The following is a 15,462-nucleotide window of genomic DNA, read 5'->3' as shown; positions in this document are numbered from 1 at the left end:
AGAGAAGCGATGTTTATTGCCTGTGAAACAAGATATTCCTGGAGAAAACTTGATAAAGTAACAGGAAGCTAATGAACTGGTTTTCACACTACTTTTGGGTGTGGACAGTACTGTTTTATGAATTCCTACTACATGATATAAAATTGTTTTACAACTCATCCTTGAGGAGACATAAAAGCATAGTCTTTTCTTTGCAACAACATTCCTCATCATTTTTTCAGAAAGTAAATTAAAGCTACTCACTTTACTCCCTAAATAATTATATTCTATCAACCTGAGCCTCACTAAGATAGCTCACTACAGTAGCCTTTCCTTCAGCAGGTTCCAACAACAGTGGGAGGTTTAACCCTAGCCTACTGTGTATCTTCTCCAGTTTTAAGTTGCTTTTGTTCATCACCAGTCCTTGACCACTTCTCCCTCTTACTTTCACCGTTACTTATGATTTGGTTTTATAAGCAAAGCAATGAAATCCTTTCTCTCCACCCTTGTATCCTGAATGGATTTGTTTGTAGGAGCCTGAAATCCTCTTGCACATGCCTGGTCCCGAAATCTGCCCCAAGCAGCCTGAAAGGAAGAAAACTTGGAAAGGAAGAGGGGGTACAAGTGATGACAGGGACAAGAAAATAGGGCACTGATTTCCTACATTCTAAAAGATATGATGTATAATTTTAGGGATTTTTTCTGTATCCAAAATTGCAATTAATATCTCCTCTTCTGCATCCCTCCAGATTGCATTGCTGTTTATACTAAAACTACACTAGAATCCTCTGGTGAAAGAGCCACAGAAATGCTTACTACCACACAATATGGGGGGAAAAACTGCTTTCTGATTCTGGATCAAACATATTTGTTTAATAAAGTGTAATAGTGAAAACTTGATAGCACAATATTTCTCTTAAAATTTGAAATTTAATATGTCTTGTCAAGAGGACAAATCAGGGATGATGCAAACTCTCAGCTAACCCTTACAAGCCCCTCCCTCTTCCACCCTCTTCCAGAATGTTATGATACAGGTTGTAGATCAAATTTGGGAAAAAAAAAAATTAAAGACAGCTGCTTGCAATAATCCTTGTTTATACAGCTGAAAAGAGGGGAGTAGATTAAAGTATCCACTTGAGACTCCTCTTATATGTTGGTCACTTCAGTCAAGAGATAAGGACTTTTAGATGTGAAGTGTTTCTTTTATAGATGAGTTCTTCAGCAGATGATTGTGCTACATCAGCCTCTGAAGTGTAAAGGTACGACAAGACAATTTTTAGCCAATTACATTCTTTAGTATAAAGAAGTTGATCATGTTTTTATGAGATTTCCCAAGCTAGTCTGGTATGTAAGATAGGTTCAAGGGCAACTATGTTAAGACTGATTTGCTGTCCTTGTTATTTTTCTAATAAAGATGCCCTACTACTTGTTCTGCCAGTTAGGTAAAGCTTGAGTAAATTCATTTCCTATACAGAAACAGAGCAGTTGAGGTTCATCTTCCAGCTGTCTAATAAAATATTTGCACAGACCTGTCACTGCTGTTCTAAACTGCTGTACGTTGCAATGCAAGACTCTGACCATAGAACTCAGTAGGTTGTTGTCTCCAGCTTTTTCCTAATTTTACTGTATGCAAGGGGAAGGGGATCTTTTAACTGATTACTCTGAATTCTCTGCTCTCTGAAGACTTCTTTTCTCTTCTCAGAAACAAGCTTTGCTTCTAAAGAAATACTCTCCGTACCTCTGTGAGACTTGAATGAATTTTTCTTTAGTTAGGTAAAGCTGTATTTCAATTCTAATAACTTCATAGTAATCTGCAAATGTTCTTTAGTGAACAACTGCTGTGACATTCCACTGCTAAAACAGGATTACTTTAACTAAAATTACTAAGGTGGGGGGTATCCTCTGCAAGTTTTTTTTTTAATACAAACTCTGTTTTAGCAAATGCTATCTCTTCTAAATATATTCAGCTATGGGAAAAACTGGCATTCAGTGGGTTTCCATGACAGCAGCTGAGGTAAAACTAGACCAGCTATTCCAAAGGTCGCTCATTGAAAGGCACTGATCAGAGAGGTTGATTTGGCAATGTGATTATGGAGAGCAAAGAACAGAATTGCAAGAACCTTAGGCTATCATACCCAAGGAGAAATGCAGCATAGGAGAAGGAGGAAGAGGCTGCAAGTCTGTGATGGCTAAGAATTACAGGGGCTAGTAAGCTGACTCATAAAGGCATAAATACATATTAACAGTATATAACAAAATGAGCTCTTACAGAAAGTGCTATACTCTAAAAACAAGAGGGGACATGGGAGGTTGACTTGCATACATAAATGCAGAGAGTAAGTTGGTTTGGGTTTGGTATAAATGTACTGATATACTGTACTAATATAAATACAGCATCAAATAGTTGACTTAATCCCAGTAATTGCTTATGTGTTTTCGTTTGAAGTCCTAATATGCCTAAAATGCTACTAAAACCAAACCTGCAGCACTTGCTGTCTAGCACTGACATCTTCATGATACTCAAACATGGATCATCCTGGATGAATGAGTTATCCCTCTGATTTATTCTAGATGTTGGTTAATGAACATCTACCTGGGATTATTCTTGAATTTGATTCTTTCCTTAGTTTTCCTTTTTAAACCAGGAGCTGTAAAGGAATTGGGAGCTATTGGCACCCGTTGGCTTGGCTGCCAATTCAATGCAGTGGAACAGTTGATCCCTAAGCACTTTAGTAATTTGCTTCTACTTCTCAATCTTTGGACAACATAAGGATTGACTAATGTTTTAAAATGTTAGCACTAACTCCAGGTAGACTGTACAATCTCTTAGAAGTGGGTGTACTACATGTATTTGTTACAAAGCAACTATAAGTAATAGCTTAGAAAAGACACTGAGAAAACTACAAGCCAGGAAGTAAAATAGTACAAGCAACAAGTTGAGACATCCACATTAATTATGCTGAATAACCATACAAACCTTATGGATAATTCATTACATGGTTTTACATTCAAATAATTAGTACATGATTACCAGAAGAAATTTCTACTTGATTAAATAGCTTCAGCACTCTGAAGCACTTTTACCTGCAAAGGAAGTAGAATGCTCCAATTACAAGAACTCCTAGAAGAAGAAGTGAAGCCAAGAAAGCTGCAAACAGGTCACCTTTTGTTTGGGACTTGATGCTGGGCAGCAAAACTTCCTCACAACGGGCTCCTGTGTAATTCTCAATACACCTGGGAAACCAAGTTTTATTCAGATTAGATGGTAACTTGTCATCTAATATGAAAAGCACAAAGGCTTCTGGTCTTAAGTGGGGAGGGAAGTTGTTATGACGTAATTCAAGCTTTATGTTTGCTTCACAGCAAGTTTTCTTATGGAATTTCCACTCGCCTTGTATTTCCTGAACAAAGGGAATTGGGCATGTTGGGCATCAAGTTTACATTCTGATCCATACTGCTTTAACATATTAAACCATACATTTCTTCATAGATTAAATGGATTAGCAATATACTTCACAATGGTGTACTCTGCAGTTAAATCTGCCTCCTCCACTGGCAGATTTAATGAATTAAATCCACCTCTTTAGTATTAACTCTGTCATCCTACTGGTTCTCACACAGTAGTCATGATTTCTTTTTCCCCTTTCATGTAACTTTCTAGCTTTCTTTGTTGAAGAGATAGTACTGTCAGCTAAGTAGATCAAGGAAACAGGAATTTATTGAGGCACACTACACCTTAAATTGCAAAAGTAGGTTATGCAGTGTAATAATTTGTGCCAGAACATGTTACATGCTTGGTGAGTGACCCTCTCTTGGAGAGATCTAGATAGAAGTCTTCTCTACTATGCTTATTTTATGTATTGAGCTTCTGAAAACTTCTTCTGAAGAAAGGATTAAAATATTTTATTAAATAAAATGAATGGCTTAGTAATTCATATTGAGTCAAAAATAGGTTGAAGCTAAACTAATCTTCCTTTGTTCTATATTTTGCACTTATTCTGCTAAATTTTCTTAAGGAATTTATTGCATTACAGAAAATGGAAAGCACTTCATTCAATAACTACGTTCTGCATGTATCTTTTATGTATGTAAATTTGCTTCTCTATATTTGTATTACTAAAGATCTTGCTCCTTCTTGCTATTTCTGGCACTGAAGTCATAATAATCTGTGACATAAGCAATTTCAGGCTCCAGCTGAGAAAAATGGGCTGAACTCCGTAACATACTTGAAGTTCTCAACTGCCATTGGCAGCTGCAAGGTATAATTTCAGATGAGGGATAAGAAGGCGGAGTGGGGAGGAACTGCCAAAAAAGAAAGATGTCTAGCATATCTAAATAAGACAAATGGATCACTGTGAGCATACCAACATGCATGCTTGATGTGAGTCCCAGCACTGCTTTCTGTAGATTATGGACCACTATTTCAGTACTACCGGTCTAAACTACTGCACAAGGAATTACTACCATTTCTTTAAATTCTTTGCCTTTGAAAATAAAACAGAAGATTTAGACAGTAGAAAAAAATTAATTATCATCATGTATTAAAGCTGTGCAACTGATCAAACAGCCACCATTTACTAGGGACAATGTGAGACTTTTCAAAGTTACTATGTTTGACTGCTGGGAGAAGGAAGGGTAGGCAGACTGCTCTGATTGCTTGAGATAATGTTCCAGATATTTACTGTAAGTATAGTGGTATTTCAGTGGCCTATTTCTGAAATACTGTAGAATACTTTAAGAATAGAAGTGTCATTTGAGTGGGGCATTGTTCTCTAGCAAGTGAAAAGAGAAATGCTTTGAAGAGCTGAATAGAATAACAGGGATAGAAAATGGAATATAAAATTCATAGAAGTATTCTTGAATACCAATGAAAACCAGAAGGCTAAAATGATACAGGAAGAAAAAATAAATAGGGTTTGGCATCAGATTAAGGCTTGTGGAAAAGTTCTAGAGAATGAGTGTAAAGGGAGTAAGTCAGTAGCCTAAAGAGAAAAATGAAGCAGGAGGAAGAAAAAATAGTCCTTCTAGCTGAAGAGAGTTGCATATAGGATTAGGTAAAAGGCTAGGGTTAGAGGACTGTTGTGATACAGTAGAGTTGGCACGAACAGTGCATGGAAGCCATATTTGTGTTCTGCGAAAGACCATGGAAAAAAAATTGGGAATGTGATGACAGTGCAGCAAAAAGGTCACTGAGATTGTAGCCAATTTCTACTAAACAGAACCAGATGCTTAAGGTAGTCACAAGTCTTCAAGAGGGAAAGGAGCCAGAAGGCCTAAGACTGTAAGGGGAAAACTAGCCAGTATGAATCCAAGGTTATAGCAAAGGGGAAAAGACCTACACTAAAAAATTTAAACATCCTGTATGCTGAACCTATTAATTCTTCCTGGATGTAACAAAACCAAATTTTAGAAACATGTTTTCCGTGACTTGCCAGTTTGATAGTATCTGTTTAACTGTGTGCAATGGATTAGGGATTACAAAGCTGCCCATGTACTTTCTCTAGGCTGACCTGTTGACACACTTGTTGAAAGTGATTCCATGCTATGTAGAAAATACTGTCGTGTAACCTAAAAATGATGGAGGTGTTCATAGAAACAGGAAAACTGAGATGAGGTATCTCTTGCTTACATTTAAATAAACAAAATTATAGCTAATGTCACCCTAGCAACAGGCTCTGCTACAGTTAGGGCATTTCTGAAAATCCAGATGTTAAGCTATTGGCTTGCACAAGCTTTTATCATTAATTTTTCATCAGTGCCGATGTACAAACAGGTGAAGGACTATGTTAAATACAGAAGCAACTGATGCTTTAGGGCAACCAAGAGAGGGAAACGTTTCTACTCTAAGTCCTTTCCTAAAATTGGTGGGAAAGAAGCTAAGCAGACTTCAGTAATTAGCAGTGGAACTCACTCAGATCTGCTTATCCTGTTGCATTAGCAGTGCTCTACTAATTTCAGTGGAGTTACATACACAGTGACTGCAAGCAAGACAGAAAAGGAGGAGTTTCTAACAAGCATGCGGGCTATGAACATAATCCAGACTGATGGTATCTATACAGTGTCTCCTAGAGGTAGTCAGTCTTATACAGACAGACTTTACACAGCCTTAAAAGTCAGTAGCAACTCGTAGTTTATCTTGTTTATAATGAATGCCTAAAAGTAGAGTACAAGTTAAGCATGACGTACTTGCAGTTGTTAATATGTAGGCAACTGCGCTTCTGCACTTGAATGAATAAGTGAGTGCAAAAGACAGAGAAGCCTGCTTCTAGGCTATAGTAAGAGGGAGTTGCACTAAGTCTTGTGGTCATTAGGCCAGGTGTTGCTGTTGTACATCATCTGCATGCCGTTAGCCTGCTGTTTCAGCACATGCTGTCTGTTGGCTTTAAATGGTTGTACTATGTAGCATTCCAAAGTTGATTTTTAAAATGCAAAAAAGGTCTTTCCTTCTCTAAGAAATTAGACTTTCTAGTTCAATCAGAGTTGAAGGACAACAGCCTTCAAATGTCTGAGGAAAAGCTGTGAGACTAGAAACTCCCATTTTCAGATAGCATCCAGATTTCAGCTTTCCTAGGTGCCTGCACACGCATGCACACACGCCCACGCCTCTTGTCAGATGAGATGAGCCAGCCTTAACTGTTGTATACAAACTTACTACAGGAGCTGTGCTGGAGACAAAACCCTAACATAATGTATGTTAAGAAATATAAGTAAAGAAATCCACAGAATCTTCCAACATAGGCTGTTAATCAAACCTACCCATATCAGCATCAATACAAGGTGGAAGGAAATTGACTGCACTGGATGTCAGGAGATGACCAGCAGGTCTGCAATTATATTGATCCTTTGCAATCTAATCTGTAACTAAAATATAAGCATAATAGCCCTCCAGTAACACAAGGCATTACTGCTGTCTTGTTTGCAGATGCAGTTCATGAGACAGTGCAAGTCCGATTTAGGAAAGAAGGTAAGGTTTCTTTCTCTTCCAGACTCTAAGGTGGGCATCATAAGCAAGTATCTGACAGACTTTAAAGATGGAAATAGGATTTGAGTCAAATATGTACACAGACTCCCATTGCTTAGTATTCTACTATAAGAGTCTTGACTTTAGATTTCATTTAGTCTTCCTTTAGGAAAAACCTGGGTGCTTCTTGGTATAAAAACTACTTGCATGTAAATAAAAAGCAAGCTCTAAGCAGAAAAAGACAGCTGAAAAATTATCTGCTCGTCAATGCAATTCAGACTACATGGCTGATAGCTTCAAAATCACCATAATCTTCAGTCTGTAGCAGGCTCCCAAAAGTTGTCCTAATCCATACACAAAGGCATCTAGTAAGTATGAAAAAGAATTTAAAGCCAAAGTGAATAAGCAATGGCAAAGTTAACTGAAAGCCCTAAGCAGCTTTTTTAAAAGTTTTGTGTTCAGAGGAGTTTCAAAACTGTTACTCTGAATCTGTATTCATATACATAGTAAAGTAAAATTCATGCTACTACTGGAAGTCATAAGAATAAGTTGAAAGAATGGGTTATTTTCCCCTAGAACTCACTTAGCTATGTGTTTATATGGCAAGCTTTACCATACCTTGCACTGATATTAATTCTCATCACTAATACTTAGCAAGCATATAGGATAATGTTGCATGTCCCATTAAATCTTAATTATTGATTTTTTGGGGCTATATTTTTGGTTTGTATTTTAACTTTTGTTCCTGCCTTTCAAGCTAAAATCAGAATTGAAAAATACTAGTTGGCTGCTTTCTTTTCAGAAGAGCCTGGAGTATGCCAAAGTATAGTTTTGGAGGCAGAGAAAGAAGAAAAGCCCAGATGAGTGGGAAGCCCTTCACTGGCAACTTGCAGTGTGTATATTCTGAAGGCTTACAGCACAGCAAGTATATCACTCGTGGGGACGTTTGAAAAAGGTAATGAAGGACCCATCTCAGATAAAGAGCCAGACAAAAGATGGGGTGTACACAAAGTGATAGAAGGAATTTGCATGAGATTTACTGAATTAGTATAGGAAAGGTGGAGGAGAGATTGCATTAGGGTAGAAGCAAAGGAAGGGGAAAGTAGAGATATCCTTTAACCATACACAGGAGTTTCAGGGAGGAGATTTCCAAGGTCTGCCTCTGTCCCTTGCAGTACTTAGCCTGAATGCACTGCCCTCTGTAGAAAATAATCCCTTCCTCAAAAGGAGAGCACTCACTATTAATTTCTGTGTGTACTGCCCTCAGAAGCAGAGGAGCTGTGTTTGTGTGGTCGTATACCATCTGTATTTTGTCTGACATACAGAAAGAAGACTCTCAGAAATCTGCCATGTGTAAGACAAAAGGGAAGTACCAGAGCTTCCCCTCAGACAACAAAATCTTCACTTAATTCTGCACTGTGTTAATTAATGATTATGGGACAGCTGTGCATCAGGTGCTGAGGCAAACAGCTTTCAGCCTCATGTTTTATAATACACCTGAGGCAGCTGCTTTTCCATCCTTCTCCATTCTGCTGCGTGTTTATTTAGTACATTTGAGCATTCCTGGGTTTGAAGCTCATCTTGTTTATGATGACAGGTGCACCTTTTGCTGCTGAGAACATTAACTCATTGTTAGGAAAGGAATGAGGGAAGATGGCAGCTGAGCAACTTCATGTTTTAACACACATCAGCTGTATTTAAAATCTGCTAATGTTGCACAGGGGACGGGGGTCAACTAATGTTTCTATTAAATCTCTACCTTGTATATATACCCATTTCTGAATGGTAAAAATAACTGAAATTCCAAGAGTAAATAGTGGCTCTTACTTTGTTACCATGCTACAAAATACGTATTTCTAGAGAATTATGCCATTTTCCTAGTTACATTGTGAAATTATGTCTAATGGTGTTGCATCAGGTAATCTGCACTAACTTTGCACACTTTAGCACAACACATTTGTGTAAAAAAGTAGCATGTCAAGGCAAATGTGTTTTAAGGTATTTTTACAGTTTGTTCTTGCTCCATTTCCCCCTTTTAATCAATGCTGTATAATGATCATTCAGCTTTTGATTCTAAAACTGATTCAATTTTTCTGTTGGTGGGAGGTGATCATTTGAGAACACTTGGAAGATTTAGGTGGGATTTGGCAGAAACCTGCATCAAAGAAACTTCGCGCAACTGTGTGATGATGCCAGTCTTGAAGCACCAAATATTTTTCTGAATTCTGCTGAATAGTGATGCATTTTTTTCTGTTGTTTCTATTCGCATCACCGCTGATTACTAAGATATCTGTGTGTAAACAAAACCTTTCTCATCTATAATTAGCCTTCTCTGACTGATTAAGGAACATGCTTAGAATGAGGACATGCTTAAATAGAATGCTGCTATTTAAACCATATAACTTCATAATCAACCACTAGATACAGAAGAAAAATACTTGATAATTTAAATGCAATAAGATTGCTTGAGTATAACAAAAATGCTCTTAAGATGTTACTTTTCTGCTTCAGCAGGTTATAAAATCCTCTAGTACCTGAATTACAAATTACTTCATTTGGAGCCCTTTTAAAGTGGAAATTATCTACGCTGACTAGTTTGTGCTCCTGGAGAATGAATTGTTCTGAGTATTTGTTACTTTATATTTACAGTTATTGCATCAAACACACCTTCCTCATTACATAGTCTAGCAATAGTTGAGAGGGTGCTTTGAAATCGTGTAACTGATACTGTTTAGTCTCACTGTTCTTTTTTCATTTAGGTATTTTAATATCAATAATATGGGATTCCTTCTAGAAGAAAAATGCATATTTCAACATGTTTTACTTTTTGTGTGTGTAGTATTCATTTCACATTGCATAAGCTTGCAAGGTTTAGCAGTTAGAATAAATCATCATCATACAGCGCTTCTGAGCTTTATCCTCACTTATGGATCTGATTCATTGCATGACATTGGACAATATGCTTAATGACAGTGATATGCTGTCCATGTTTTTCAGTGAGCATTTACCACAAAATTGCCTCTTCTCTCTTTGTCTACTAGATGAGTTTAAATGTTTAAATTGAACCGTCCCAAACAAAAGAAATAAATAAACTTTAATTAGGCATCTTAGAAAATACTCTGTTTCCTTCTTCAACTATTTCATCCAGTTATCATTAGTTATAGCTCAAGACTGAAGAGGGAGCAGAAGTTGCCACAGAATTAAACAAGGTAATGCCCTTAAGTGTAGGTAATACGTGTCTGAATGCTTATTATTATGTTAAGTAAACCCATTAAATTAACCATAATGGATTTTGATGAATGATAACTCGGAATTAGTAAATGCAGAACCGTGAAGAATTAGAATTTAATTTAGCATCTTCTCACGTCTTGGTAAATGAGAAAATAAAAGGATAGGGCGGTATTTATGCAGGAAACATATCCCCATGCAAAAATAGGAAGTGCTTCTTTTCCACTGTGCTACATGGGCTTCAAAAAGAAGAATGGTCCTGTAAACAAATGGTGTAAGAAGTATCTATATTTGCTGCCTTGATGTTTCTTTATCAAGTGGTCTTTGGCTGTCATTTAAAGCTGCCCTTTGAGTATTCAGTGAGATTCAGAGAACATAGTAAGTCTTGAATTACATTCTTTTTTTCCCCCTTAAAAGATTATATTCCATTTTGAGCCTCCTCATTTTGTTCGGGTCAGGCCATTTTGTTATAAGAATTTTTGCAATATAATTCCATCTGGAAGAAAAACTGGAAATGTACTTTGTGTTTCTGAATGCCTTTCCTACAGTCTATATTCCAAGAGGCAAAGGGTATTTTGTTCCTTTCTGTATTGTAATGAGGGGAGGAAATATGGCTCTAAATATAGATATCATCCTGAATGCATACGTAACAGTACTGTTGCACCTGTCAAACAATTATACACCAAGTATAGCTGTTTATTTTTCTCATATTGTCATGTCTCCGCAAGGTAGATAAGTAATCTGAGCATGAATTACTGAATGAGGAACAGCCATAGGTAATAGATACTTTCTTTTATATAACATTTTAACAGTAATTTCTTAAGGAAGCAAAATGGAGAAATAGTCCATAGACAGCTACTGTCCAATACTTAAACACACAAACTTTAGTTTCACTGACCTGCAGAATGGACTGGATACAGTAGGAATCATATAACAAATCCCTCCATTTAGACAAAAAGATCCGTAAGTGGTGCCACAGAGTTCTTCATGATCTTAAAAATAAGACCAAAACAAACACAGAGAAAAATAGACACTTCTGTATTTTTATCAATAAAAGGGTATCTTAAGTATACTTTTGGGGAGCGGCTTCCTTAAAAAAACCCCACAACAATAACAAAAAACAAAACCAAAAACCACTAAAACAAACCACTACACATAAACAAAACCACCCTATGAACAAATAAGGTATCAGTGTTGCCTTGCAGGCCAGCAACGTACAGCACTATCTACCTTGCAGAATTGTTTCATGTAACAATATGCAAAAAGATCACAAATTTATCACCATATCGGACATGAAGCACCTAAACTATATGAATAAATGCAAAATTTCTCTTGCAGTGAGAGGAACTTACTTCATTTGCCTTTCGTGACCACAAACTGTACTGAGTACAGTGATTCACATGGTGACCTATATGAAGTCTGGTTTGTCCTGTTCCAGTGGCTTAACTGGCTTCTGTGAGAGAATCGGAGTCAGTACAGGTAAACCCAGAACAGTGTCAGGTGTGGAGCAGGACATTCTAAGACTGCTCCAGGCTCTATTAAGAGCTGAATCATAGCGCAGTTGGACACCACCAGGTTTTCCCACCCCAATTCTTAACAACCAATAGAGGAGCTAGCCTATGAAGTGTCACTTCTGTAGAAGACTGCCTGTTACAGTGTCATTTCCACGGATCTCAAAAAGGCTAACTCAGTAGGCTTCTTACATGAATTGTTAGTGTGTTCAACACAAGTAGGCATTCTAATAAAACCCCAAATACAGGATACTAATGTTGGCACTCAGAGCAGCAGTTGTCTATTTTATGATTAAAAAGAGTATCTAACTGTACCATTTCACTCTTTTTGAAAGCAGTTTCAATTTGGAAGTTGAACTGCATATATTTATGATACATTTAATGCATCAGTAACTAATTTTTATATATATATACATATATGTTTTTATACATTTCTTTAATCTTATGAAACCACACTATTTCAATCAAAAGAAAAATAGACCAGTGTTCTGATATCACAAGCGTGAGAATCATGTGTTACCTCACACTTTAGGTGTTGTTTTTGTTGTTACTTCTCCCAGAAGTTCTGAAAATAAGAATTCTGCTGTCTCACTATCTATGTATAGAAGACATGTTCTATACAAAATATAGTGTTGTTTAAGAGGAATCAAGATTTTAATTTTCTTGTTTGTCCTTCAGGAAAAAGAGCTAGGGGTCCCCTTTATTCCTGCAGAAAAAAGTGAGAAGTGTGGCCATAAGAGATTCTACCCTAGAGGAAGCTTCTACAGCTTTGTATATAAAATAAACCTGACTTTTCTAAGAGTTGCAGAAAAGCTTAGCTACTTCTAACTCTGTGCAACAAAAACATCATGCATCCTGTGATACTAGACCATCACTAGTAATTCCACTCTCCCATCTTTTCATACATTCTTCCATTTCTACGACAATATATTGATGTAGAAGTGTGAGTAAAGTCCTTATATTATTTTAAGACAAAGTCAGTTATACCACAGAGCTCAACAGGAATTCAGTTTCATGTTCATGTTATCAGAGTGCTAGCATCCAAATGGTAACTGGACCTTTTTGCACGTGTGCAGATAAATTAGGGAGCTGGAGGAGGAGGGAGGTAAGTCTGGAAAGATTGTTCATGTTTGACCTTGCTGCACTGGCTCAGGACGTGGCATAACAGAAATGTGTGTTCTGTCCTACTTTGTTATAAGTTAAATGGACTTATAATTTTACCTCTGAAGTGTTCTGTGCTTGACAATTCATTTACTGCAAGTTCACTATTAAAAGACTTTTAAAATTATTTTGCATAGGCAACAGTATAATTGCAATAGGAATGGTAACAGAAAAAAACAAGGAGGTTTTTAAATAAGAACTACAAATTATGATTTTTGTCTATTCAAACATAACAGTGGAACTTCTGTGACAGTGTAATTAAATTGAAGGCTACATCCTTCTTTAAATGAAGAGAGGGTATTGAATACATGAACAGTGGATCAGGATAGCTATACAATTGTAAGAATCAAGAGGAAAAAAGCAAAACTCTCAACTTTGACCTGCTCTCAACTCTATTAAGCATCTTAGGGAGTTAAATGTTGTTGGAAAAGCGAGACGATAGAAGGTAGGCCCCACAGAAAAATCCCTTCAGACAGCTTGTGGAAAGCCTTCAAAGAAATTCTCATGAGAATTAATGAGAACTTGTTAACCTCCTTAAAATCATGCCTTATGGTTCTCGTTCTTTTCTTCATCTTTATGCAGAAATAGGCCTGTCTCACATTGGCATAGTGGTAGAAGAAGAAGAAAACTAAATGCCTGAAGTCATTCAGGTCTCAGAACATTTGGGAGAATGATTCTCTCACTGTTATGGTGTGATCTGTGTATTAAGAACCAGCTCTGCAGCCCAACTAGACATTTTTGTTCTGGTAAAATACCTCAGGCACTCTGTCTTAGGCCTATTAGAGAAAAGTGAGAGAGGTGGAGAGAGAGAACAAAAAGTGCCTAGGAAGCCTTCGAAGCCTTTTTGATTGTAATTACAGACAATTTCTCTATAGGCTATTTCCTTCTAGAGCTAGACTTCTTTTCAGTGCTAAGGGAAAAATGGTAACCTTAATTTTTACCAGTAATGAGACATTTGAAGAAACCTCTGTGTCCATGTAGATCAGGTGCCCCATTTTCCATCCAATTGTGCTTTTCATTTGTTCTATTTTGTGTATTAATACTTTGCTACTACTTATTGGAAGTACCAGAGCAATACAGTATCAAGTAGATGACAGAATTATGAAGGGGAATAAAAGACAATTCAGGATGCTCTAACACTAAAAAAATGTTGGTAATTACTAGTAGTAGTGGGGTTTGCTACAATACAGAAATATATATTATTGTACTTGATCCCATATACCACTCGATACTGAAATGCAGTAGTTTGGATCAAATTTGAAAGCTACACCTCTGTATTTATAGACAGGAAAGTATGAAAGCAACAGTTTATCCCTTTAAATTTATAGTGAGTGATGGGAAAGAGCATACTGGAGTATCAGAAGGGGTTCAGTACAAGCCAACACCCAATTACATTAGCATTGGTGAATGTGTTACGATTTTTCATTAGGGAAGTCAATACATTATATTAATCTAAAAATGCAAATTGTATGCTTTGAAAGTCAAATGTATACTACATTCAGACTACCATAATCAAGATAGAAAAGTTTAACAAGTGATGTGATGATGGGCAATTAAAAAAAATACAGAAGATTTATCTTTTCAATTAATACAACTGTAGAAACTCTATCAACATATGTTCTACATTATATATATATACGTATTTTGATATATCCTTCTATGTGAGAGATTAAATAAAGAGAAATAGCACACAAAAGTTACTTTTAAAAACAAGCCGGGTTCTGGTGGGAGGAGAAGTGAAGAGGAATGAAACAAGATTGTTCTTTGTAATGCTAGATGCTGAATACTCAAAACTGGCAGGGGTAATAGCAGCCTCTAAATGCACTGATTCTCAATTATTCTGTTTAAGGATATGCATGAAAACCTGTCCCTAAACTATCTTGTCTGTTTGCATTTAAACTTTTGTGGCCTGACTGTCCTATCTATTGAAAAGAAAAACAAATAAAGGCTCAACATCACCTTAACCCCCGAAGAACTGAGCCAGCCTTGATAATCCACATGTTGACTCGGCTGTCTTGCCTAATCCAGAGGCTAAAATACTACAGACTGTCTAATCCTGACGTCTGCTAAAACAAAAAAAGGAAGGGGGAGGAGTGGGATATGTTGACAGAAGATAAAGGGGCTGATGCATGCTTCCTCACTTATAAGCAACTTTGGACTGTATGCTAATCAATCATGAACTGTGAAATATTAGGATTGGTCAAAGCAAACATCTCCTTAGGGAATTTGTACCACTGACTGGTGATCTCTAGTTTGTTGACTAGGAAGTGATGACAGCCCTACAGAGCAGTCGTGACAATCCCAATGGCAGCTGTTGAAATCAATGCAAATTTAATGAATTCTAATTATATATGTATACACATCCAAGTAAAGACTTGGAGGAAATTACCTGTTCGCATATTATTCCGACAACAATTTTTATTCTTGGTCAGAGGCTATTCTTCTAAAACGGCACCTAAAGACAAACATGTAAATTTAACACGTCATTTTTAATCCTAGCAACTTTTATTCCATGAAGAAATAGCTATTGGAATGCATCTTTCAGTGTTGCTGGTAAGACATTTGTTGCACTTTCACAGTTATATACTGTTATACTGTATGTGAGTTCCATTAATTCACAGT

General features: G+C 36.8%; 1 protein-coding gene across 3 annotated transcripts in view; it reads right to left on the bottom strand.

Moving 5' to 3' along the window:
* Nucleotides 1-15,462, bottom strand: part of NRG4 (neuregulin 4) — a 53,338-nt gene that overhangs the window by 6,095 nt on the left and 31,781 nt on the right. For all 3 annotated transcript variants that reach the window (XR_012624868.1, XM_074837489.1, XM_074837490.1), the window contains 3 exons: nucleotides 15,230-15,295; nucleotides 11,067-11,160; nucleotides 3,064-3,213 (listed from right to left, as the gene is read on the bottom strand). Coding sequence is in view for 2 of the 3 variants with exons in the window: in XM_074837489.1 (XP_074693590.1) it covers nucleotides 3,064-3,213; nucleotides 11,067-11,160; nucleotides 15,230-15,239 (254 nt within the window). In the remaining variant the exon portion in view is untranslated. The remainder of the gene's footprint in view (nucleotides 1-3,063; nucleotides 3,214-11,066; nucleotides 11,161-15,229; nucleotides 15,296-15,462) is intronic.

The sequence above is a fragment of the Strix aluco genome, chromosome 12 (assembly GCF_031877795.1).
Source record: "Strix aluco isolate bStrAlu1 chromosome 12, bStrAlu1.hap1, whole genome shotgun sequence".
In the NCBI taxonomy this organism is placed as follows: Eukaryota; Metazoa; Chordata; class Aves; order Strigiformes; family Strigidae; genus Strix; species Strix aluco.
Note: the sequence above shows the minus strand (reverse complement) of the source record. Positions and strands in the feature narration are given on the sequence as shown.